The following is a 26,149-nucleotide window of genomic DNA, read 5'->3' as shown; positions in this document are numbered from 1 at the left end:
GGGAGGGAGCGGCGGACGGGGAGCGCGCACCGCCGAGGGAGCAGCGGCCGCGGCAGCAAAGGGAGGCGGTGGGGAGCGGAGAGAGGCGGGCACAGCCGTGGCGGAGGGAGGAGCGGGCGGCCGGGCGCAGCCAATTCGGGGGATCCGTCCATTTTTCGGCGTGAGTCAGGCACGTCGGTGGGGTGATGCTACGGCGCCGGGCAAGGGCCGGGCCAGCCGCGGGGAGCGGCCCGCTCGCTCGGGTCCGGAGTCTCGGCCGTGCCGGCGCTGCCACTGAGCGGAGCGGTGCTTCCTCCTTCCCGTCCCTCGCCGGGGCTGGCGCCATGGCCGGGGGCGCCGGGCCTGCCGCTCCCTGACACCCGCCCGCCCGCGGAGGTACCGCGCCCGCGCCCGGGGATGCGGGGGATGCGCGGGCGGGGGCTGCGGAGGGCAGCGGGGCGGGCTGAGGGGGCCGGACCCAGCGCTGGCCGGGGGTAAGGGCAGCTCAGGACGGGCAGGAAAGGGAGGGCGGTGGGCGGCAGAGCCGGGCGGGGAGAGGAGGGTCCCGGGGTTCTGGAGTTAGCGGGCTCCGTGCAGCTGAGGCCTCTGCCTCCCCTCAGGCTGATGAGCGCGGGACTCCTCTGGGCAGCGGAAGGGAAGTGCAGAACTGCCCCTGCCCCGAGCGGAGCTGCCTGCTTCTCCCGGAGCCTGGCACTGAAGGGCTGCAGCGGGAGCGTCTGGGCGTTTCATGCTTCGTCAGCCCGGCGGCATTTTGGCTTTGATTCCGTCTTGCTCCTACCTGTTCCTGGAGAAGAGGCACCGTCCCGCCATGTGTCGCTACAGCCTCCACAACCTCCTGGATTGGATGTATGGCGGGGTGGACCCAAGCTTCGCAGGCAATGGAGGGCCGGAATGCGCCGCCTTTCTCTCCGGCCAGCAGCGCTTGCTGGAGAGTTTGGTCTTCCTCACTGTGGGCATCGTGGAGATCCTCGTGTCCCTGTGGAAGCTCAGACAGCTGCCGGTCCGGGAGCTGGAGAATCTGCTGCAGCAACCCCAGACTAAGCAGGAGAGCCTGGGCAAGAACGTGCTGCTGGTGCTGCTCTGCCTCGTCTTTGGGCTGGAAGTGGGGTTCAAGTTTGCCACCAGGACTGTCATTTACCTCCTGAATCCCTGCCACGTGGTCACCATGATGCAGGTAAGGCTTGTGCAGGGTCACCTGGAAGTTTGCTTTTGTGGTGTACTTGCAAAACAGTTGGTTTTGGTTTTTTTTCCCGTAGTCGGTTTGTGGACCAAAAGTGCCTAGCAAAATTACAAATGCCAAGAATTGGTATAAATATTTTAAAACTTAGCTTTTTAGTCAGTTGAATTGAAATCTATCAAAAAACCCAAGTCAGATGAAAAGGTGAAATTGTAGCTATAACTAGTGTCCAAATCTCTGGTTGAAAGTGTGAATAATTAAGGCTTTCTCATCACTTGCCTTTGCCTGATCTTTGCTTCAAGAATAAAAGGTGCTGTTTTCACTGACATCAGTGCTAAAGTTTGCACCAAATCTAATGAAAACAAGATTAATGCAAAATCAGCTTTGTAATTTTTGTGCAGGTTTTTCAAGCAAGTCACTTCTGGGGGTGTGATTGTATTTTGTGAAGGTGTTGGAGAAACAAATTACTCATTGTGCAGATAATGTTGGTTTACCTTTCTAATTTTAGAGGCTGAACAGCATAGAAACAGGTGTTACCTGTTTCTCATACATGGGGTGAACAAACTGTTGTGGCCTAATATGTGTGGATAAACCATGTCATTTAATGACTTGTGGCATGGTTGTTGATGTGTAATAGTGTGCAGTGTGTGTAGATTTCAAAATAATTATGCATAGACAAACAATTATTGAACGGGGCTATCTAAAGCTTATAAGTTGTCTTTGTTAATAGTACTATGCATGTACTTAACTATCAGTTTCACTGAGCTTGGTAAGGAGTGTGGGAGATGTCAAAAAATATTATTATTTTGCTAATTTTGTACCCTCAACACTGAATAGCTTAAAAAATTTAAGGTCAAGAATTAATCGAAGAATATCAAAAAGGCTTTCATGAAAGTTGCCATGATAGCAATGTCTGTCTAAGATGAAAATCAAATCAGTGCTATTCTGGGTCTCCCATTGCAGCATGTGAGGTTATCTGGGCTGAATCAGATCAAGGCAGTTCTTGGATTCACACCTGGAGAGCATTTCCTAAAAGGAAGGGAAACATCCTTTCTGGTTGTACCAGTGGTTTGAGGGAGCTGGGTTTTATTTCAAGGGTGGGTGGGGAAACAAGCTGCAACAGCAATATTCAAGACCTTTACAGCAATTAATTTACAGTTCCAGAAATTAATTAGTAGGTTATGTAAATTCCTAGGCCGTGATGCCGTGTTTGCTCAGTAGTTTACACCACAGGACTCTTCCTTCTCGTGAAGCGATAAGGATTGCTGTGTGATCAGTCAGTCAGTATTGGGAGTGAAGTTATGCAAGAACTATGTAGAAATAGTTAAAATAATAGTACAGTTACATTCCATTTCTAGGCAATACTCAAATTAACTGAGAAATGTTCCTATTAATTCTCTGGAAAAGAGGTGAGGATATATTAACAGTCAGATTTGAAAGCCTAGTTGCCTTTATGTTATGATGTTAACGATAACTATTCAGCTAAATGCTTACACAAACCTGGGGGAGCTAGTTCTGTTCACCTCTTTCAATAATGGCCCCTGAAAGGGAGATGGAGACTTAAGCTTCGTAGTCAGGCATTGCCATTTCTGAATCTCTTTTTGACTAACTGTGAAGTTTTAAAAACAATAATCCTATGTTAATTACTCATTAGAAATGGTGTTCCAGCATTCATGAAATTGCGAAGGTGGGCATATCAGCAAAATGTAGAAGTCCTGCCCCTTCATCCTCAAAAAGATGTATTATAAGTAGGCCTGGGCTTAATATAGAGAACGAGAATAATGAAAAAATCAACGTCTTTCAGCAGAGAAAAAGGATTAGATACAAAGTCAATGATCTCCACCAGCAGACAAGTAATACATAGTTGGAATCTTGAAAACATTGTTTTTCTAGCCTGAATTTGCTGAGGGTAACAGATTTGTAAGATGAAATACATGAAAATATAGTTTGTCCTTCACTTCTGTTCTTGCAGTAGTTTGTACATAATCCTGCTGCTGTGTCTAAATAATAGAATGAACAAAGTAGAAGGTGAAGAGATGAAACATGCTGCAAGAATCAAGATCACTTCAAAGGGAAGTCAACAGTAGTTGTTGGTAAAGGTCTCTTCTTTCACTCTACTTCTGTTTTCATTTTCTTCAGCTGAGGCTGTTTCACCTCAGCAACAAAGGCTGGGCTCTGAGCCAAAAATACTTGGAACTGAAAATTATCCTTCAGATTTTCTTTGCATGAAAGCAAAAGTCTTGCTCTTAAAGGACCTAAGACTGAAATGAGATCAAAGTAAAATGGAAGTTAGATGTGTGTGCATTTGGGCAGACAAAACTGTGTAATATAATGGCTACTGAGTTTTACAAGTGAGTCTGTTTTGACCCGGTGCACCTAATTTCTGCCTATCATGCCCACCTGTGTTCAAGTCTTTTCATAAACTAGTTTAGATGTCACTGCAAGGATGAAGTGTTGATCAAGTGAATGTATTTAACTGCCTCAACAGGTCTCGTGGTTAATCAGCTTTCCAGAATTTGTTGCCATCCTGTCATCTGGTTGAATTACCTAAAAGCAGTGGTACTCATTTCCTGTTCTGGGTTTTGGCTTCTTGCATAGCTTTTGGAGGAAGAAGGGTGTTTCTTCACCAGTGTCCTGAGTGCAGCATCGCTGAGAGAGAAATCCTTCAAGTCTTAAAAAATTATATGTATTTTGTAACAAAGGGGAATGGAAACTGGTGTGGTTTTTCTGGCAGCTGTGGGATGGGGTTGGGGCTTGTTTGTGGAGCATGGTGTGTAGTTAGTGTGTGGTGCAGCAAGGGGAGAAGTCTGTGAAGGAATTAATATTGAACTCTTTCTTTACATAAAAAATGGTCTTTGTGAAAATTATTTGAATACCTCTGTTAAAAAAGAAAACAAAACCAAGCCACAAACCACTCTTCTTTTAGGACTGGTGATGTGATTGGGCCAGTGCGGGTGCAGACCTGGCATAAAAGGGAAACATTAAATCCCTAGGCTGTTCAAAACATCTTTGCCTTTCCATAGCAGGAAACCAAAATCAGCTTATGTTTAAGGAACTAGGTGTTATATTTTTCAAGATGTTAATCCTTTCTAGTATTTTAGGACACATCATTGTGTTACTGAAATTGACTATGTGAAGGAAGTCTTTGAAGTTTCTGATTGAACAGTGTGAGAGGGAGGATTCCCTCAAGAGCCAAATACAGCACTATTGATTTCTTTACAAGCTTTGTGAAGGAGACTTTTATCAGAAGCCAGTGTGCTTGTTGAGAAGTGTACATAAGTGTTGTGTCTCTATGAGCATTGCTTTAGTGATGTGAAAGGAAAATTTAATGTCTTGCAATGTCAAACCCAATGATTTCAAACCAATTTTCTTTATCTGTTCTGTATTCATTAAACTAAATTGTTTTTTTTTACTTTTCAATCAAGACCTTTGTGTTCATGTAGCAGTTCTTCATTTCACATTTAATGAAGGAGCAGTTAGAATTTATATCAAAAAAACTGGTTCTCCATTATTTGTTCCTGTACCCCCAGTTTGTAGTTTGACACACATATTTTGCAACCTGCTCTTGACAATCAAGATAACTTAATGCAAATGAGTTAACAGAGGTGTCTCTTGATGTCCTGAAGACACCCAGCTGGAGTTAACAGGCAATTAAGATTAAGTGTAGACAGGAGCCAGAGCTAAAATTAGTCTGTATTGCAAAAGAGAAATTTGTAACAACAAAAAAAAAAAGTAAGGAAAAAGCCATCTAAAGCAGAGGTTGTAGGTAACACTGGTAGGGTGAAGTGTTCTCAAAAGGTCCTTTCCAACCTTAATGGTTATGTGATTATTATAATGTTTTTCTTTTTAAAAAGATCTTCAGTTTTAAACACTGTAGGCTGTGACTGACCAGTCTGTAGAAATTTAAACTGTGTGTGTATAAGTTTGTTGAAACCTTGTTTAAGGAAGTGGCAGAAACACAACTGTAATCTAATCCTAAAATGATAGGTACAGTAGTCCTTCTTTTAAACTGTTGTAGATTTTGAACTTGACTTTAGTTTGTCTAGGCCTTCTTCCAGAATGCTGATTTAATACCAATTTTAAAATAAATTTTGTAATTTTATTTCATTTTAGAAAGAGTTTTGTAAGAATAATTTCTCAGTGGTAAATTCTCAATTGCTCAGTTGTAATTCTCTTCCAGTTCTTTACTGAATTATTGCACTTCAGCCAGTTAAGGACTGACATTTGTTTGAAATAAAGAAAATGTGGTTTTAGGAAACACCTGTTCTGCTGGGTGATTGCTTTGGTGATCTTTTTAGGCAAAGAGAAGTAAACTTAAAGGTGAAACAATAGGTGGAAAGAAGTATAGGTTTCATCCAGTGATCCTGGTCTGATGTTTGCATTAATAAAACCAGTGCTAGGTGCATCTGCAGTTCAGTAAATACTAAATCCTGTGTTCATTATTTCAAGTTCTGGCTTCTTTAGAGACCTGGATCCTTCCTGTCCTCTGCAAAAGAGGTTACTGTTTTTTGGAAACAATGGGCTGTTTTCAGAACTTACATAATAAACATAGCTTGACTGAATTCTGCATCATTTGGGAATATGCCCCAAAATATACGAATTAATTACTTACTTTCTCCTTTTATTTTGTCTTTTGATTTGCGCACACAGTTCCTGAATGCTTTGTAATATTTGGAAGAACCAGTTAAGTTGTGTCCATTTTTTTATATTCTGTCTCTTCAAAACCTTGAATTAAAGGGACAAAATTTCCTATGAATGTATATACATTTTTCAAAATGTAAGTCTTTGAACAGAAGTCTTTCTTTTTACAGCTGCAAGTTAACTTGCGATGCTTTCCCTTACAGCTGATGGCTAGAGAGGAAATTCATGCTGGTGTGTGGTGAAAAAGGGCAGATAATGAAGAATTAAAGCACTGAAAGCACCAGTGTTTCTCGGTGGCAAGCCTCATTTCTTGCAGAAGAGTGCATTTGCCTTCCAGGAAGATGATAGCAGCCTCAGGGACACAGATAGGAAGTGACAGCTCAGGAGACAATCCATCAGTTCCTTTATCCCAAGTCTGCCGTGCTCCAGAGCCATTGGTCTGGCCTTCAGAACACCAGGACATGCTTGGATAGCTTAATGTGCCCCTGGTTCCCAGAACTGTCAGGTTTTTTTCTCAATTTTACAATTTAGTTTTTAGCGATGATTTTGTTGTATTTAAAAAACAGTCAGCTGGAGCTTAGAGGCTTTTACTGATACTGCTGTTAATGTAATAATTACGTAATTACATATAGGACTGAGGAAAGGTTTTTCTGTGATAGTTTTAACACTGTATATAATTTGTTTCACCATTATGTTTATTTTTAGTCAATTGCAGCATATAGTAGAGAAAGGGGGAAATAGTAGTATGAGGCAAGGCAGGGATTCTTAGTCAGAAATAAGAGTAATTTTTTATTTAGTATTAAAAAATTTAGCAAATGTGTCCTAAGGCTGTGATTCAGTTTTATTTGTTTGAGGACGTCTTTTTCATTTAAACAAGATTTGGCCAGTGGTGCTTTATCCTAAGCTTTAGTCCAGGTGACAGGGACTACAGGAACATGTCATGGTGCTGGTGAATGTTCTAGTTGAGGAATTGCAGTCTAAAGCTCTTGGTTAAGCCTTTGTTTTGAAGTTGCTAGAACTTGGAAATACTGCTGTGCTTGAGGCTGTAACGCATTCTTAGATAATTCATTTATTCTGAATATTCTTAGGAGAAAAGAATATAAAAAGTGTGGAGCTGACAAGGGATATCTTGCTCTCTGAACAGGAGCAGGAACTGCATGATAGGAAACTGTGGATGAAAAAGCTTAACTTCCTCTGACCCCAAATATTTACACTGAGTGTTATCATCTGAAGGCCACTAGATGAATGATTAGGTAACCAGATATTGGTTTGTTTTGATGAGATCATCACAGATTTAAAGCAATTATCATTCGAAGTGTGACTTATGTAGTTTGAGCAACTTACTAGGGAGATAAAGGCCTATTTTGTTTCTTTTTTCTTCTGTTTAGATCTTTTTTTTTTTTTTTTTTTAGAACAGAGCTATTAATAATTTTTTCAGTATGCTATCCAGTGTTATGATGTATTGCTGCTGGCTGTAATATATTTTTAGGATGCCTTTTTTATCCTAGTTGGCAGTTCCACACACCATTCCATGTAGGTTGTTTGCTGGTAACTTGAACTGATGTTTCAGGAGTAGCTGCCTGAGGCCATTAGGAATTTCAGTGCAGTGGTGAATGAAAACAGCAGCAGTACCCACACTGGACACCTTATTGATTCCAGGGACTGGGATGTCTTTCATCTCATGATTTCTTGTCTAAGAAGCCCTTGTTTGCTGTCTCCTTGCCCTGCTGTAGGTGTTGATGCTCCCGGTCACAGATGATTGCACCAGCCACATCCCCTGCAGCAACTTGAACCGTGTCAGTGTTCACCAGGAGCAAGTCCTGTGCCACGAATTTGAAACCTGCAGAGTGCAATGGGACTCATGTTTCTGGTGGCACTTCCTCAGGGCTTTAGATTGATGTGGTGAGGGTTTATGTTTATTCAGATAGCCACGTAATTAATGTCAAATAAATTTAATGGTTTGTATTGTAATACTTTGTTGGTTAGTGGAAATGCCAACTTAAATTATCAGGAATACAATGTTGTATGTCTTAGCTTTTTATGGATTGTGTTACTGTTCTGTTGGTAAAAGTTGGCTGAAGTAAGGCTATTAGTTACTTACTATCTTGTGTTTTTACAAATTTCTGTTGTAAAATTCTACAAAATGAAGAATTTTGAACTGTGATGAGAAAAAAAGGTGATGGTGACTTGAGGCAGAGTAGAGCAGGACTTCTCTATGATGGTTTTGCTTCTGTAGGGAATGGATACAAAACATCCTGCTCAGGGGAAAAGTAACAAAAGTGAATATGCACGAGAGAATCTTCTTGTGAACTCATGTGTCACTGACAGATGGAGATGCAAGTTAATCTAAATTCAGTGTAAATTAAATTTTCTTAAGATATTTGACTTGCGAATTTATTTTTTAAAATTCAGCCTCTTTGTTCCTTTACCTCAGATATGTTTTTAATTGTCAGGTTTTGTTTAAGCACTGATTTAAGAATGGGGAATGAAGTAACCCACTACTAGGTGCAGACAGTAGTTAGAGAAAAAGGAAAAGTAACCTCAGTGACCTCTGAAATACTAATTCCTAAGGTGTGATAGCTAATTCTAATGCACTCATAGAAAAACCTGAGTCATATGTTAATAATTAGTCCTAAACTATGAGAAGTCTAGAAATTTTTCACCTAAGACTCTAAAAGGAAAGAAGGTGAATATAGGTTTGCTGAGTAAACAAACTAAGCCTGTACAAGGGGAGACTAGTCTAGAATGTCCCAATGAACTTATATCATTTACAGTACATTAGACTGCAGAGGATGGAAGCTGTTCAGCTTGCTACACTTCCATCCCTGGGTAGAACAGGGAAGCAGGGACAGGCAGCTCTTTTTGTTCCAGAGTCTGGTTTATGTAACACAGAAACTACTTTTACTGTAGTATTTCTTAATGCTCTGCCAGCAGTGTTGCTTTGAATCATGAATATCCTTAGCACGAGATTAACACAGGGCACATTAATCCCTGAACCTGTCTGACAGCTGCAGTAAGGCAGTGGTGATTTTTATGCTAAAATATTAAATACATTCAGCTTGCTCCTATTTAGAATGTAACATCTTTTGATATCTCTTCCTTTTTTCCCCAGATTTAGCAGTCTGAACTTGTCAAACCACAGCTATGATTTTTATTTTTATTTAAATTCCCTTTTAGAAGGCAAGTGATAGATGTTCTGTGCTGACTTGATAGTTTGTACAGAAAGAAATGTTGACTCAAAGCTGCATGATGGAGTTGTTAAATTGTTGCCTTCTGATAAATGATGGAATGATTGTTTTGAACTTACTTAAAAATTAATTTTAGAGTTGATTGACAAAATCTTTTACATCTTTTAAACTGTCCATCTGCTTGGATCTTCCTTGCCTTATTGTGAGGGAAAATGGATGATTTTCACAAGTACAGTAAAGTACACTTAAACTTAGGACCCTGAGGTAAGTGTACTTTACTATATCTTAGCCTTTTAAACATGCCTTTTAATCTCTTCTGCTCTGGAGAGTTCTTTGATGGACCTAACAGGGTGAAAATTTGTATTTGAATGCAAATTTATTAAAGTCTGTCTCTATCTCTTTTGTTCCTTTTGGTTTTAAATTCATTCCAGTTTCCATGAATTTTTCACATCGCTCTGAATATTGCCAGTAGAAATTAAAATATAACCTCTTCAAGTTTTCATTTTGAAATGGAAGAGTAAACCAATCAATTTATGATCTGGTTAAGTGATCATGACTGAAATATTTGAAAAGAAGGATGTGTTTCCAGTCTGCTGCAAGGAAATACTAAATCAAACAGGCTGCTCAGGGACAGACAAGCTGCTGTTCTGAAAGGTAAATGAAATATGTGCTGCAGGTGCCGGGGTTTTAGGGGTAGTGTGCTCAGCTGTCTTCTGCCAGCAACTACTCAGACATCTCTAAGTGTTCCCATTGATCCCATGAGTGCTGCTCTGATATTTCATCTGGAATGGTTGTATTTGTGTGACTTGCTCTGTTCTTCCCCACTACCTTTTGAATTCTCTTTTGTCTCTTTAGGTTTTTGATCAAACAAGATGGTCTTTGTTATGCGTGTTTCTGTCTCAGCAGGGCTAGGACTGGTAGAAGAAAAGCCTTTCATGACAGGTTATGACTGCACTCTCTGCCTCAGTGTACTGACTGAAAATTAGTGTCAAAATTAAAATACTTTTGAGGGGAGCTCTTACATGTAGTATTTTGTAGAGATTTGAAATGTTCTGGAGTAAAAGAAAAGAGGAGATCCAGCCAACTCATAGGACTAAACAAACAAGTCAGTGAGCTCTCCCTATTTAATGCCTGGAGCGAGGTAATAACATTCAATTAATGTATATTTGAAGAGATATTTTTCTTCAGAGAGAGTATTGCTATTTTACACTTCTTGAACAAAAGATTTTGTATATCTTTGGAGAACAGCTCTTGAGATTTTTACTAGTTTTTATTTTTGAAATGTTGATTACTACAACTAATGGTGAAATGTGGCATGCTAACATATCAAAGAAACTAGGAAATATTAGGCAAATGAAAATTTGCAGCTGACAAAACTTATGGAAATGGTCTCAAAGCTTTTGGAACCTGTAACATAATATATGTGTCTACATACATATGTTCTTGTCAGCCTCTGAGAATTTTCCTAGACACAAATCTAGCGTGTTCCACAGTCTTTCATAAGCTGTTTTTCGTAAGTCATGGTTCATAATCCATGGGAAAAATGCTTGCAGGCATTCTGGCATTGTAGATTTTAGCTACTGTAGGTAGTAGCTGACTACAGATGTATTGTAGAGGGACTGTTGGATTAAAAAACTGTAATGATAGAACAAGAAAAGTGTTTTCCTTTCCTACTGGCTTCAATCTAGCAGTACAGCTAAATTTAAAATAGGAAACGAGCCGTGTTTGATGGTTTGTGTTCTTTTTTCCACTTTTAAAGACTGGTGCACTTACCCAGTGCTGAAGTCCAGATGTGCAAATTTTAAAGCAGGTTGTATGAATAAAATGATTTCTATATTAACATAAGAAAATTATCAAAACCACTGATATCTCCAAATTAATGTGATAATTGCTGCACATGTAATGCTTCAAGTACAAGAAATGATTTGCAGCCCAATCCTGCATTAGTTCAGACCAACCACGAGTTCAGTGTCCCTAAGCTCTTGTCTCAAGGAAGGAATAGTTAATCAGTGCTGTCCTGGACACTGGTGTCCCCAGAACCTCCAGCCCTGCTGATCCATCATGTGTTCTGGTGTGACCTTTGTCTTTGGGCTTATGCAGGGCAGTGCTGGCCACGCAGTTCTTCGTGCCAGAAACATTTCCCACAGGGACGGATAATTGTACTTACGGTCTTGCAGAGCAATTGTTAAGCATGGTGGCAGAATTTCAGATTTTTCATTTTCATCTGGGTCCTCAAGGTTGAAGTGAACTTCACAGTGCATTAAGCAGTGTTAGGAGATTGTTTGCAGTTTACTGCCTGAGAACAGTTGTAGAATCTCTTGGTCTTGTGCTTCTGAAAGACTCAGCCATCCAGACTCACAGTATTGTCCCCATTTAGGACTTCTTATCTCGGCATGTCCTCAATGCCACACATGATTTTGTACTTTCTCTCACACCCGCTAGCCTGCAGTTTTTTACAGATATTAATCCCTGTGTGGAAGATATTCTGTAACTTTTTTTTTTGTGAGAGATGAAAGGGGAAGGCAGTGGTCAGAACTATGCTCATAATCCAGCCTATTAGACAATGTATATTTTGTAGTTTATTTTTCCTGTCTGAAATAGTTGATTTTGTACATTTTGGATTTCAGGCTAATTCTTTTGTTCTTCTTTCATCTGTAATGTGAAAATATAACTGGTGACAGATCTGACAGAAGAAGAGGGGACATTGAAGTTGTTTCCTAGTGTTTTTTCTAAACTGAAAGTTGAGTTATTCTGTCTTGGGCAAGGAGAACCCCTTTCATTGTTCTTTACCATACACACTGTCTGTGTTTCCTGGAGCTCTGCAGTGCCAGCTGGGCTGGGGGCTCTGAGAGCCCCAGGGCCTCAAAACTCAAGAGTTCTGCAGGAGAGCAGAGGCTGGGAGCTCTGCACAGCCCTACTGCTTGTTTAACTCAGGATTCTTTGGTTTATGGAACAGAGCTGTTCCCTCCTGCACAGCAAAGGATTGAATTGCCAGTATGACAGTGATAAGTAGTAGGATTATGGGATCAGTGTGGGAACACTTGTGTTGGAGCTTATGAGCTTGTCTGCTGTGAACTGTGTGTTTAAGACTGCTGATACTCTGAGTTGAATGATGACACATTTTATACAGATCTTTGAAAATCAGATACAATTGTGTCCTCTAAAATTTTCCTTTAAGAGGTTGAGATTTGTTTATCATGGCAAGTATCTACAGATGTAGAGAGAAAGTGTTGATATTAAACTGCTAGAGCTGAAGTATTTGAATATCTATTCCATGATCCTAAACTTTTAGCATAAACATTCTCATTATAATTTCTCTGCTGTCATAAAGAATGGAAGTCGGGCTTATTTTCTGAAAGATCCCTTTAACAGAGGGATTTTCATGCTTAAAAATGTTAAATATTTATTTTTCCCCTCATCAGCTTCTGAAACTGTTTCTTTCAATAGAGTTGAAGTAAAAATAATCAGCTGTGAATCTTATTCTCTTCTTTGCCTGTCTCTATGGTAGTGAAGTGATTTAAATTGGTATGTCCATCTTAATCCTTGTAACAGTGTCATCCTTTTAAAATGTGAACTGTTTTAATCCTCAGTGCTGACATTCAGACATTACCCAGACTCAGATCGAAGCTTCTACTCCACCATGTAGTAATTGAAGCACTCTGCAGTGTGTTAGAAAAAGAAGGGTCTAATGTGTTTAAGACATATTTATAGTTTATTTTGCTCATACAGAGAAAAAGGTCATTTATAGATTTAAAAAAAAAAAAATGTAGGAGATAAAAAGAAATGAAATTCTCTCTTGGAAGAGCAGAATTTGTTTAATGGAAGTATTAACTATGCTTTGACAGTAGCATGTATCTCCTGATCTCCTGTTGGATTTCTGAATTTAAGGAGAAATGATAAAATAATCAGATTTAAAACTCTACATGAACTGGTGGGACTCTAGGTATCATATCTCCGTTTGCTAGCACACAACATGAAGTATTTAAAAAGTTTGACTAGAGCATGCAGGTAGCATGTGAAAAAATATTTATCACAGGAGAGCTGTACAAGATATTTTTGGTCTCCAAAGAAGGCAAAATATAGTCCATAATTCAAGGAACTTTAGTTAGTAAACAAAGTTTATTCCAAAATATGCAACAATGGAATAATGAAGCATAATAAGCTAGACACTTTTCCCAGAAACTCTATGGGTCTTACGTGCAAGGTGATATACAGAGCTCTCATAACATTTTTCTGGCATGTACTTTTTTCTTTGTTTCCCTTAACATAGAAAAACATCAATTAGTTGATTCTAATCATGCACCTGTTATATTATCTTCCTCCTTAACCTGCCCTAATGAGTTGAGATTGCTTGTTTTTTAAATGCAAGACTTCAGAGAAACTCTGATTGGATTTTAATAGTATTCACTAAGAAAATGTCTTGAGGTACATTCCATTCAATTTAATTGCTGCCTCTCTTGCTGTGCCTTTGTTAGTGTTGTATGACTTGAGAAGAACAATTTGAGTGTGTTCTAAGCTGCTGTTGAGACTGACCTGAATGGAACATACAGATGTCTGTGTATTAAGAGCTTGACCCAGAAATAAAATATTTGCAATTTGTACATTTATTTGTATAGTAATGATAGGAAGCCCCTTGTGTATGAAGAGGCTCAGTAGTATGATCCAGATTTCAACATTTCTTCTTTTGCTGCAAGTACATGGTCTGGTAGTGATTAATTTCAGTATCCACTGGGGGCCTCTTCCCAGCCCTGCAACACTTGAAAGAAACACATTTGGTGAATTGTCCAATCTGATATCCACCATATCTCCAAATGTTATCACTTGAAGTGATTCAGTGATAATTTGTTTTGTTGGTTGGCTGTGAAATGATGTATTGTGACTTTATTTTAGGAGCAGCAGTAAAAACTGGGATCCATGTTTTGCTGAAATACTGAACAGTAAACCAGAGTGTCGTCTTTGCAGCAGTGGACAGCATAAACAAAGAGAATTTTTATTACTGAACATTTATGTTGTAATCTCCTCATATCTAGAGTAAGACTTGCTAATATGAAGTTTTTAAAGTTACTGTGTGAGGTTTTGGCACTGGTGAAGGGAAGGGCAGTGTTGTTGTAAATGCTGATATTTAGCACTACAAGGACCTCACCATGATTGAGGGACCTGCTGTAGAAGAAGATTGGTAATACAGTAATCTGGTTCTTGAGAGACCTTTTATAATGCTAGTAACAACTGGCTAGAATTTGACTGGTTTTGTAGGCACTGGCAGAAGCTGAACCCTCAGTGCTGCTCATACTGCTTAAATCTTTTTATATGTAGGTAATGGGAGACCTTTTAATTTGTTAGACTTAAAGTCTTTTCCAGCTCTGCTGTAGCACACGTCTTCTAGCAAGAAATGATTTGTGGCATACAGAACTGGGTAGGAAAGATTTAGAAAATGGGTTCTAAAAGAGGTCACTGTCATTAATTTAAATTTGTTTCTAACATTTCAGATTTTTCTTCTTGCCTGTCCCCCATGTCGAACTGCAATGATTCTCTTCAGGTAATACCTCTTCCTTACTGTATTTCTGTCTACTTGCACAATGTATTTTAGAAGTTAATCACTGCTTAAGTTATAAAATACTAAGTGAAATATTGAGTTGGAAAGGCATACTGGTTGAATTGGAAAATGACGCCTTGGAAAGGGTCAGGGCTTAAATAATGACATTTGGCCCCTTATCCTTGGTTCTTGTGTACTGGTGGGTTTGGTCTGGCTTTTGAGCAGGAATTAGCTCAGTAACAGTAGAGTTAATGCAGATTAATGTATGAGCTGCTGTAATTTGTGTCATGGGCCTCAAACCATTTTACCATCCACAGTAGGAATTAGTAACTGGGCCTCGCTGAAGGCCATGCAGACAGTCTGCATCTGATTTCAGAATCATGGCTAGGTAAAGTTAAGTAAGCAAAGCAAATTCTCACTGGCTTGATTGGGTATTTCTCAGATCTGTGCAGTCTTTTCTAAAGTATTGCATGTTGTAACTAACTTCAGGAACCACAAGGGTCTCTGCTGTGCAGGAGGCTCTGATGGGCTGCAGCAGCAGAGCCCAGTGTGCAACTGAGGGTGCAGCCAATGTGTTACGGGAAGGGTCAAGGCCTTCCTGGGCAGTGGTACTTGGGAATGGCTGTAGTTGCCACTGTGAGATTAAACTCTGCCCTTCCTTGTCTTAATCTAGGCAAAAATTATGCTAGGGGAATGCCTTAGACAGTCTTTCTGCAGCTTTTCCCTGCTGTTCCTTATTTGTGCAGAGATTATGCTGAACAGAGACCCTGTTCAGGACCTAATGCATCTCCATCTTGGAGAGTGTGAAAAGTGTGTCTCCTGTCCATGAAATCTTTGCTAAAGACCAGTTGTAGAGTGGAGGCCACAATATTTGTTGTTTTTCAGAATGGGTATTTCTGTTTTCTAACACCTTGACAACATATAAATTATGTTTGGAAATCTGTTTTAAAATTGTAATACCTTTTCATCCCTCAAGTCACTTTTAAATTCCTAAGAGTTTGACAGACAGTGGTGGGAGACAGTTTATTCTTTACTTTGTGTCTGATGTAAAGTAGACTGAAACAGTTCTGATACTAATTTTCTGTTCCTGTGATCCAGCAGTAGTTCAGAAAAAGATGGCTGAAAGCTATACAAAATACAGTGTATAATACTGCTTTCCTGCCTTCTGCTTTGCTTAGGACTTGCTGTTGCATTTTGATAAATGTAATTCTTTTATTTAAGAGATTTCTTTCAAATTCTTGAATCTTTACTTTGAAACTGTACATGCACAGCATTAAAGAGGCGTAAAACCCTTTATCAAAGATGCTATTTTAAGCTCTGGAGGACAAATGAACAGCAGAATTCCAACTATCTAGCAGCTTGCATCATGAACAGAATTACGGGCAGTCCAGGCTTTCTAGGAATCCAAAGCTCATTATAGAAAGCAATCCTACTTTAGGAAATTCTTTAAGTGTGTATTTAAAGATAGGGTTTTGTCCAGTTTGTTGCATTTAATAGTGACTTAATCCAAATTCAAGCCAAAATTGTTTTAAAGTTTCTTGCCACCTTTTATTGAAGAGATACTACATAAAATACGTGAAAACATTGCATTTTATTTCAATCTGTGAAAATAATATCCCATCTCTTTTCTAAGGTTGCAGATGCATATGCTGAATGGGGCCCTCTTAGCATTGCTGTTTCCTGTTGTGAATACACGCCTGGTGAGTGTACTGTGGTTTTCCTCCTCCTTTTTTATTTATTTCTAAAAGATTATCTTTGGAGAGATGTCAGATGTTTGCTCTGCTTGGCCTTCTAAAATTCATTTTACCAGGTGGTAGATTCCTGGTCACTACAGTGGAGCCAAAACACCCATCTTGGATTTTTGGATGTTTATAACTTGGTGTGAAAAAACAACCCTGCTGTATTGAGTGTTAGTTCCATTCTAGCCATTAATGGAGGGAAAGCTTGATGGCTTTGAAAGAGGCTTTCACAGGTTAGCCTTGTGGCCTGTGGTCAAAATTCAGTTTCAGATTTTTCAGACTCTATGTAAACGTAAGATTCTTCAGGCCTGGAAAATGCCAGATGTTTTTGTTGGCTGTCATCCCCTCTCCCCTAAGATTAGGCACAGCAGATTTTTTTTTTCCTGTGAAAGTTTTCGAATCTGCTGTAAAACTTCAGTCTCTTGGACAAAAAAATTAGCCTGTTGGTGTTCCTAGTGAGATTCTTAAAGCCATTGAGAGTTAAAGGTAAGAAAAGCTATTTCGAGTGAGAGTCAAATGAAGTATTTCTAAGGATTGTTTCAAGAGCTGTTATTCATGCATATGTAGTGGGGGTGTATATGTATATGCACATATGACTAGATGCTTTTAATTTTTTTTCATGACTTATCTGTAAAAACCTGTTGTTGCAGTTATTTTAATGCCTGTTTTAAGACAGACAGAAGTACTTTATATTTAAGCAAACTACGTCCATAATAGAGGGTGAATTAATATTATTAACAAAATTGTTGAGGGCTTCAGACTCCATTCCAGATTTTGTTGGTGGCTCTCCATTAGCAAATCTTGACTTCTAAATAAGATTAGGTATAAACTTATGCTTATGTGCAGTTTGCAACTATATTTTATTAAAACTTGGTACTGTTGAAGGGGCAACAAATGAATAAAACAAGTGTTCTTTTCCTGATAAGGAAAACTCTTTTTATTTTGTATTTAAAACCATCTAGTTTTTAAGTAAGTATAACCTTAGGCATGACAAAATTGGTCTGGGTAACCTTTGAAGGAAAAAATGTTGAAGTATTTTAGAAATCATTAGCTTGTATTTTCTCTGCCATTATCACAGATCTCATTCATATCAGGGCAGTGGTGGTTAAACAAGAAAGAAACAGACTGCTTAGAAAATTGTCCCTGTAGTTGGGAACAGAGGAGCCGAAAGATAATGTCCAAGAGTAAATATTTTTGGAATAATTACAACTTAGAGTATTTTTGGTGTAACAGCTGCTTGCCAGGCTTTTCACTTTTCCTGTTTCTTCTGACACAGGATAATGTGGTTGATGTTGTACAGCACTGCCTTGATCCAGAACCTCTCATGGCAGATGCACCTTCTGCTCCACAACTCTCACTGTGGTTGTTAACACCAGCATGGTCCTGAAAGCAGGAAATGTCTCCTAAAACCTAGTCGGAATTAAAAAAAAACCCCCAACCCTCAGTAATTTTGTCTAAGCTGGCTGCTCTGGTTTTATAATATTTAAGTGAAAAACTTTTGATTCAGTCATTCAGAATGAGAGACAATCATTGCTTTAACAGCTGATGGATGTTTAAGTGGGTATCAGGATTTGGGTTGTAAATGTTAACTTGTTCAAAGTAATTTCCAGAACACCTTTTACATTTTGTGGCATGGTCTGTAAGGGTCACGTGGTTTTGCTACCAGTTACATTACTGAATGCAATGCAAATGTCTTTTTGTAAATATGCTTCAGTGTTAAATTATCCTGAAGTGGAAGCTTTTGGCATAATTTCATGGTTTCCATTTTCTTGTAATGTATCTGTTAATTTGTTTTTTTAAAACCTCAGTAATTTCAAAATTCTTTTTAAATAGTAGTGTATTGCAAGTGGAAATGGAGAGTTGAGATATTCATTGAAACTACACTAGAAGGTTTCAACCTTCTGTTATTTTAATCTTTCAGTCAAACTATGCTAAACTATGGCATTAAAAATCTCATTGGACTATAACAGGCACCTGGGATAGTGTCCAAAAAAATGTAACCTGAAAGATGAGGTCAGTCTATTCTGTTCTTTCCAAGAAAATATTTTCCTGCCTTGACGTGAGGTTGAGGTGCCAACAATTAACAGACATAAGCAACAGATGCACTCACTTGTATTTGTTTGGCACCTAAATATTGCAGTTGTTTGCTACATTATTTGTCATGTGCCAATGAAATTAAATTCTGTGCATTGGAATAGGCATTGGATAAAGATAAAACTGTTCCTTGTCCAGTCAGTGCTTTTCTAAGTTCTTCTTACCCTTTTAGAAATGAAGGAGAAGAAGATACTGAGGGAATTGGCTTGTTAAGCTCCCAAAAGGGAGCCAGCAAGGTATAATAGGATACACAGGAGTAGAAATATTTCTTTTTACCCTGTATTTATATTCTGTGGCACACAGTGTAGGTCCTGATAACCCGGCTATGCATGTAAATTCATTTAACTGTCACAAAGACTCCACTTGGAAAGTAACTGGGTTTGCTTGAGCTTTCATGTTGCATTAATCAAATTTTAAAGGGAAGTCTTTTCATTGGCTTAAAAGTGGGGATTTTTTGGAAGCTCATGTCCTGAAAATGTTGATATAGATAAAGTAAAAAGCAGGACATGTCCCAAAGGTGTTGGACACATGGGTGTCAGCTCACATGGCTGAGATGGTGCAGTTTTAATGTTTCCAGAAGCTGCTATATTCTATTATTAGAACTATTTTGCCTGAGAGGTACACATTCTACATCTCTGTTAGGAGGAGAATCATACTCTGAGCAGGCCTTTGAGTGCATTCTGTGTTTGCTCCAATCTTTGGCTGCTGTATTGTTGTTGATTGTTAGTGTAATAATTCACTGCACTAAATAGTTTGCCTGTAATGGCTATGCCTGCACAGCAAAATGGAGTAGGTTGTGGTAGCATTGTCATCTCTGAACTGGCTTAATCTAACTGGCACAAAGGGAAACAGCAGGAACAGTGGGAGGCTGTTGAGAGATTGTGCTTGGGTGGCTGGTAGGTGATAAAGCCAAAGTTTCTGCCTGTGTGGGCACTCACACGTGCTGTGTGCATTAAACTGTTAACACATTAAATGTTATTTAGTGACAATGTCTAAGAAGGTGGTTGCTACAGTACATTTGGTGTTTATTAGGCTGTGTTCTAGATGTACCACAGGAAAGACCAGGGTCTGAGAGTTGAATTCCTTCTATTCCTTTTCTGCCACACTCTGCAGTCTTTATAGAGAATGATGGAGGAGGTGCTCTTGCAAAGTGCACTGCTTGAGCCAGGGTATGAATAATTAACAGAGGGAGGAGTGCTACGGTCAGGAAACAGAGCAAAGTGTTAACCTGTGAGCCCACTGAAAACCAACTGCTGTGTCTGAGTGTTTAATCTAAATTAGTATTATGTCCATACTCTTTTGGGGGGTGGGGGGATGACCTCATCTGAATATCTGACTTCTGGGCTCCACTCTACTGCTGCCTTGAAGAGATTTTTCTAAAGCTTAGATCAGTGCGTGGAAAGGCCTCGTTGTTCTTTGGGCAGTAGCTGGTTTAAGTTAGAATGTGAAGTCTTACTTGTTTTCACAAAGAGATTATTTAAATCCTTGATTGATGGGTGATCCCTTGTGCCTTATCTTCGTTTCCAGTTTTCCTTGCATGTGATAGGTGCTTATGCTGAGTGAGTCTTTTTGTTTATAAACAAGCAGTTTATAGACAAGGCACAAGATCCAGGTGAGTTAGTTGCTCATTACAACTTTCTTTTTCTGTTTATTGTAGCCTGGCTGTACAACTTGAGTGCTTGGTTGTACAGCAGCTCTGCAGCTCTCTAGCAGGAAATGCACTTGCATAATCAGCCAGGCTTCAGAACAAATCATCTTTTACAGTGGGAAAACGATGTTTTGTTTTACACACAAAAAAATAGTCAGCACTACTGCAGCATAACAACTGTTACTCTGTTCTCAGGAGTGTCCCAGCACAGTGTTTGTGTAACAGATCCTCACAACTCCATGGCTGTGGAAGCCCTTTTGACACCACAGATAAATGGAGAATGCTCCTTGGCAGGAGTGAGTGCCTCATGTTGTGGTGTTTATATCAGGAGCTATTGTTTCTGAAGAGGGAGAGGTACAGCTTTTTCTCCAGTTAGGAACACTGCTTTAGCCCCATTTTAATTCCCTCACTTTGCTCTCTGTGTTGTTCAATGAAGGACAGCAGGAAAGGTTCAGATTCAGGAAGCCTCACAATTTTCATGAATTTCTTGCTTTTGCATACTCTTACCTTGCTCGTGTTTGTTTTGATACAGAATACTTGGAATAAAATAACCCGACAGATTGTATGGGAGGGTTGTTTTAGCTTAGTCCCCCCAGGAGCTGGCTGACCACCTTGGAGGTTGCCATCAGAAGACAGACAGTGTCCAGTGGGGAAATGCCAGGACTTGCATAATCCAGCAACTCTACGTTCAAAATAGGGTATAAGAATTGTAGTTGAATTTAAAAGATCACTGTGTCATTTACCAGCTGTTTGCTTTTAGGGAGAAAACTGAACTCTCTTTCAACCTCTCTTTACTTGTGTTGATGCAGAAATTTCTGTAATGTTTCAGTTTCAAGGCTGTGATTTCAGTGTCTCAGAACAGTCATAGAAAAGGAAGGCTTTTCTCCCCACTCCCTGCTTCCCAACACACAAGCCACAGTGATAGGTCCTGTGTCTGAATTCCCTTCTGGCTGTAGAATGACAGAACGAGTCTGCATTTGAACCAAGGCTAATGACTTTTCATTATTCCCATGAGATTTCATACTTGTGGTATTGTCCAATTATCAATTCAGAAAAATAATGCAAGAGTGTGGCTTTTCATCTCTGTAAGTCAGCTGCAGTAAGAAGCTGAATTCTGAATTTTTGAGTGTTTTCTACTGCTGTTTGGTTTTGTTCAATTTTAAATGTGCTGCTTTAGTGTAATAAATAGATATAGGCCAAGGTACTTATAGATGGGAATAACTTTCAAATACACTGCATCCCCTTTTCTAACTGATAAAGAGCTAGAATTAGTTGGGTCTGGATTAAGAGCCTCAAACACAGTTATGGTTCAAGCTATTTTTAGTGTTATTTTAGCCGTCTGGCTTCTTAGAAATTACACTAATTCAAATAAGCTCACAAATGACTAATTGCAATTTCCCAAAAGTTGGCAGCAGGTGAGAAATACCTAATTCACTGGTAACTTGTTCTCACAAGCAGCTTCTCTTTAAAACCAATAAATTACTGGTCATTTTATATTTTAATTTATATTTGGTCAAGCGTAGCAGTTCTGTATATGCATGCAGGTTGCTATAAATGAGGTCTTTAGATTTTTTGCACAGTCCTCCTCAGTAATTGCTTGTATATATGTATGTATATACTTTTAGATATATCAAAGACCTCATTTATAGAGTTCTGTCACAAGGTAGCAAGTACCTTTTCTTTCTAAAAAGACTTCTATGCTGTGGGGTGTGCCTAGTTTCTGGTTTGATTACTTGAGGGCTTTGCATTGTGATTGGTAATTTATGCCAGCAAAGAAAGGGAAAGCAATATTACGTTATTCCTTCTTTGTTGTGCTTCTGGCTAATTTTGGGAATTGTCTACTAAAAGTGCTGTGTTTGTGTTAAGGGGAATGGAATGGGTTAGCTTCACTTTCAAGGCACTGACCATTAATGTTTGTTAATATACATAGGCGATAAGATAACTGGACTGAAGGCATTGTCATGGGTCAGAAAGAGAATTGTTCCTTGGAACTTGGTTGTTAGTGATGAAAAATACTCACAAATATTTTCCTTATTCCACAGCTTCCATTTGAAATGGAGATTTATTACATCCAGCATGTGATGCTCTATGTTGTGCCCATCTATCTGCTGCAGAAAGGAGGTAGGTTCACATATAACTCCATATGGATTGTACTGGTCTTATGGAATGAAAACACTGTGCTTACTGGATACTACCAGTTTTATTCTTACCTTTTTCTACTATTTTTCTCTGGTTTTAATTTGTAGTTTCTGATGTTCTAGTGTTCTAATGTTGGAGTTTTAACCCAGAGAATGAGTTGTGTCAGGCACTGAAATGAAAATTTTAAAAATGGCCTATTGCCTGAAAGGATATTTAGAATGTATTGGCATAATGTGCATTGCCTTCTTGAGCAGCATCTCTGCCATCTCACAATATTCACAGTTGTTGGTGGGATGTATTTTTAAGATTTTTATCTTCTTGGATGTCTCTTGAGAAGTACTGGAACTCAAAACGAGAAAAAAAATTAGTTGTCTAGTTAGTTAAATCCCAGAAATTCTGAAATTCTAGTGAAATGTAGCGACACATATCAGTGAAATGAACTAGATTGCTTGTTGTCTCATCTAAAAAGATTGCTCTCTTGCATTCACTTATGCCATAATAGTTCAGTAGGTCTGGGAATCCTAAGTTGTTGCCCTGACCAGTGATTTTTCCAGTTGTGGATCTTCAAATGGAATGAACTATGTATTCAGCTGGTGTGATGCTCTGCCCCCCTCTAGTGCTGACATGCCTCCACCTGCATTTTCCAGCAGAGCTGAGTTGTTCTATCCAGGAAATAAAACATGATAATTTATGATCCACATGTTTAGTAGCCTTTAGTGAAAGCCCTGAGGATGTGATGTCAAGTAATGGGATGCAGTCAGCCTCTTCCATCCTGCTGAATCTGTTGTGTTTAATGCCAGCAGTCACTTACAATCATTCACCCTTATTTCGCTGTAACCTTTGTGTTGCAGTGACCTGATTGCACTGTGACCCGCTGAGTGAAATTAAGAAAAATGATTCAACAGAAAAGTGAAGTGTCATACTTCAAAAGATGATTCTGTTTCTTTCTCTTATCAGGAAAATATGCCAGCCGTGTTTAATTTTAATCCACCCTTGATATCCTACAATTCTGGCAAGTAATGCCAAAGTGCCGTGTAGTTGTAGGAGTTAGACAAACTCAGTCTTTGCAGGAGGAGGGTGAGGAGCAGGGGGCAGAAAACATAAGCAGCCATGGAGTGAACTGTAGGCAGTGACAAACAAAGCCCTTCTGATGTCAATAAATCACTTGGTGGCCTTGGAGTTCCCATCTGAGGTCACTTTAAGACATGTGTCCTTTACTTTAAGGCTTGGCCTTGGATGGCACTTGATGTGTTCTTTTAAATTTTGATTGGTTGGTTTGGTTTGGTTTGGTTTGGCTTTTCGCTTGTTTTGAAGTAGAGGTTCTCAGGGTTCTTCAGGACCTGGGGCTGACAAGAACTGGATTTGCACTTTGAAGGGTTTGGTGCTGCACAGTTGTCACCCTGGTTCAGCATTCTGAACGCCTGCCCTGTATTAACTTACAGGTGTTTGCTGCCATCTAACGCTGACATGAGGGCAGTGAAATTGCTAGAAGAACTTCTTTGGCTAAACCTGTCAATTGAGATTGCTCTGGCCTGTTCAACTAATAACTGCTCCATTTCTTATGCACTTGGCTCCTTGTCACCTGACTGGCTGTAATTCCTTAACAAAACACCCATGAACTCCTGCCACAGGTGATCTAATGTATCATTTTTTGATGGAAACATTAAGCAACCTAAAAACATTTGTTAATATTTTGTCATTTCACTACCACCTCTGTTTAAAGTACCTTCTGAGTAGATCACACAGGTCTTTTTCCAAAGTATATCTTGTGAAAATTGCTTTTTCATCGCTGACATTGATCAGCATGCAGCTTGATTTCAGTATTGTAAACAAGAATTTCCACCAGTCAATCTGTGGATTGTGACTGAGAGAAGTAATTGAAGGGTAGAAAACTGAAAAAATTAAAAGGAATGGATTGTATTTGGAAAAATATGCTACTTTATTATTATATATGCTACTTTTATATTTATATACTTTACTATATATGCTACTTTTTATTGAGAATCTGCCTGTATTAATGGTGGCCTTGGTAGGATCCAGATGTTTCTGAAAGGCAGGGTGAGCCTCTGAAGCAGAGTGGATTTGAGGCTATAGAGAACGGCACCCCCGAGTTTTCTGGCACCCTAATCAGGTATTGCACTAGCCATGCACACACATCCAATGCCCTGCTGAAGTGTTTCCTCTTTGAAAGGAAGCTGGTGACAGTAAGCAAGGGCCATAATAATTTTTTTCTGTTTTTTCCTGGTATTTATTACAGTGGTGCAGACTGGTCATGCTGCACTGGCAACCTTAATGTCCCTCCTGACCCTCTAAGTGTGGGGACTTTACCAGACTTAGCAGCACATGGATGAGAGAGGCTTTTGGAACTCAGGCTTCAGTGTTGCACAGTGAACTCACTGGAGCTCAAGGACATGGATCCCTCTTGGGGATTAAAATCTCCTCTTCCTCTTTCCTCTCGCTCCCCTCTTTACTGAGTGAATATAAATTTCTATACTTCCCTTTCTTAATGTATTTTCTTTCCAAGTGCTTATATGCATGTATATATAGACTTGTATGCCACGCTAGACAAATTAAATGCTTTTACACCATCTTTCTTGGCAGCACTAAGAGGCTCTCATGCAGAATAGATGTAGTGGGGATGTAGCAGGCCAGCACACAAGATTCCTACCTCAAGTCAGTTCTTACATAAAGTATATCTGCAGTTGGCACTTCTATTTTTCTGGATGAATCTCACCTTGTGTCACCTGTGAATGCCTCCCAAAACTGCAGTATGCATCTGGGCAGGACACAGCATTCCAGAAACACCTGGAGGAGTTGAACTAGACCTTGTAGGTCACTGTTTTCTCTTGTCCTTAGGAAATGAGGCTCTTACAGACCTTCAGTGGTGGTCAGGACAGCTTAGTTCTTAAACTGTATTCTTAGGATAATGAAAAAAAATCTAGTTTGCACTACATCAGCTTTGGAGACCGATGATTCTGTTCCTGACTGTCTTAAGCTTGTTTGGTTAGGTTTTCAGATGGATTTGACAAGATTAGGTGTGCACCTTATTTCAGAACTTCAAATCATATTGAAAGCTAATCAAGGCAGAATTGTTATTTCCTTAGTTCAGTCATCAAATGATACTCTAAATTGCATTATTCCACAGCAGATTGAAATAAGGGTGAATATGTAGCAGCCCCATAGCAGCGGAGCTCAGGAGATAATCTGCCCTGTGTTTTGCTATCCCCAGTGCTATTTATTCGGGTTGGTAAGTGCGGTAGGTAGGAGAGGCTGTCGGCGCGGAGGCGTTCAGGGCTCGCTGGCCGCGGGGAGCGGCGCTGGGTGTCCGCCCTGCGCCGCGGGCAGCAGGGGGCGCTGCGCCCGGGCCCTCCCCGGGCCCGCCGGACGGGCCGTGAGGGCCTTGCGGCTGCTGGGCGGGCCCGGGCCCGGCCCCGGGAGCCCTGAGGGCCGGTTTGCCGCTGTCCCGCTGTGCCCAAGCGCACAGACACCCTACATAAATGCGTTGTTTGCTGGGAGTAGAGGCAGAATTTTCTTCTTAGAAGGCAAGTGCTGTATCTGTGAAGCAATGAAGAGCCAGTGTCTGACTCAAGTCCTAAAGCCCTTTTCTTTGTTGATCTAAGAGTCTTCAAAGTGGCATCAGAAGAGAAGTTCTGTGGCATTGTCACAGAGTCAGTTGAAGCTGTTGATTTTATTTTCCTTTTCTCCCTTCCCGTGGAGAATGCCTCTGTTGTCCTCAGCAGCTGACAGAAGCAGCCCAGTACAGGCAGCTCCCTCAGCGCAGGGCAGCGTTCCTGACCTCAGGGCAGCCTGGGCTCGTTGGAAGATGCAGAACACAGATACCAAGTACAGACAAAAGGATCATTTTTCCTTTGGTTGTAAATTAGGAAACTGCAATTAAAACACTAAACTTGTGTTTTCCATTGGCTGCTAGGACTTGCTGGCTGGAGGAGTGGATTACCATATTTAAAGACCTTTTTTTTGCTGTTGCAT

The 26,149-nt window shown here is 39.9% G+C and overlaps 1 protein-coding gene across 1 annotated transcript in view; it reads left to right on the top strand.

Annotated features, from left to right (window-relative positions):
• The first annotated feature begins 227 nt into the window (after positions 1-227).
• Positions 228-26,149, top strand: part of TMEM164 (transmembrane protein 164) — a 32,390-nt gene continuing 6,468 nt past the window's right edge. Inside the window, exons 1-5 of the mRNA XM_082289638.1 lie at positions 228-375; positions 600-1,174; positions 14,493-14,542; positions 16,173-16,239; positions 22,063-22,141. Of these exons, the coding sequence (XP_082145764.1) occupies positions 728-1,174; positions 14,493-14,542; positions 16,173-16,239; positions 22,063-22,141 (643 nt within the window). The 5' untranslated portion in view covers positions 228-375; positions 600-727. The remainder of the gene's footprint in view (positions 376-599; positions 1,175-14,492; positions 14,543-16,172; positions 16,240-22,062; positions 22,142-26,149) is intronic.

This window comes from Coloeus monedula (assembly GCF_965178545.1).
Source record: "Coloeus monedula genome assembly, chromosome: 12".
Taxonomy (NCBI): Eukaryota; Metazoa; Chordata; class Aves; order Passeriformes; family Corvidae; genus Coloeus; species Coloeus monedula.
Note: the sequence above shows the minus strand (reverse complement) of the source record. Positions and strands in the feature narration are given on the sequence as shown.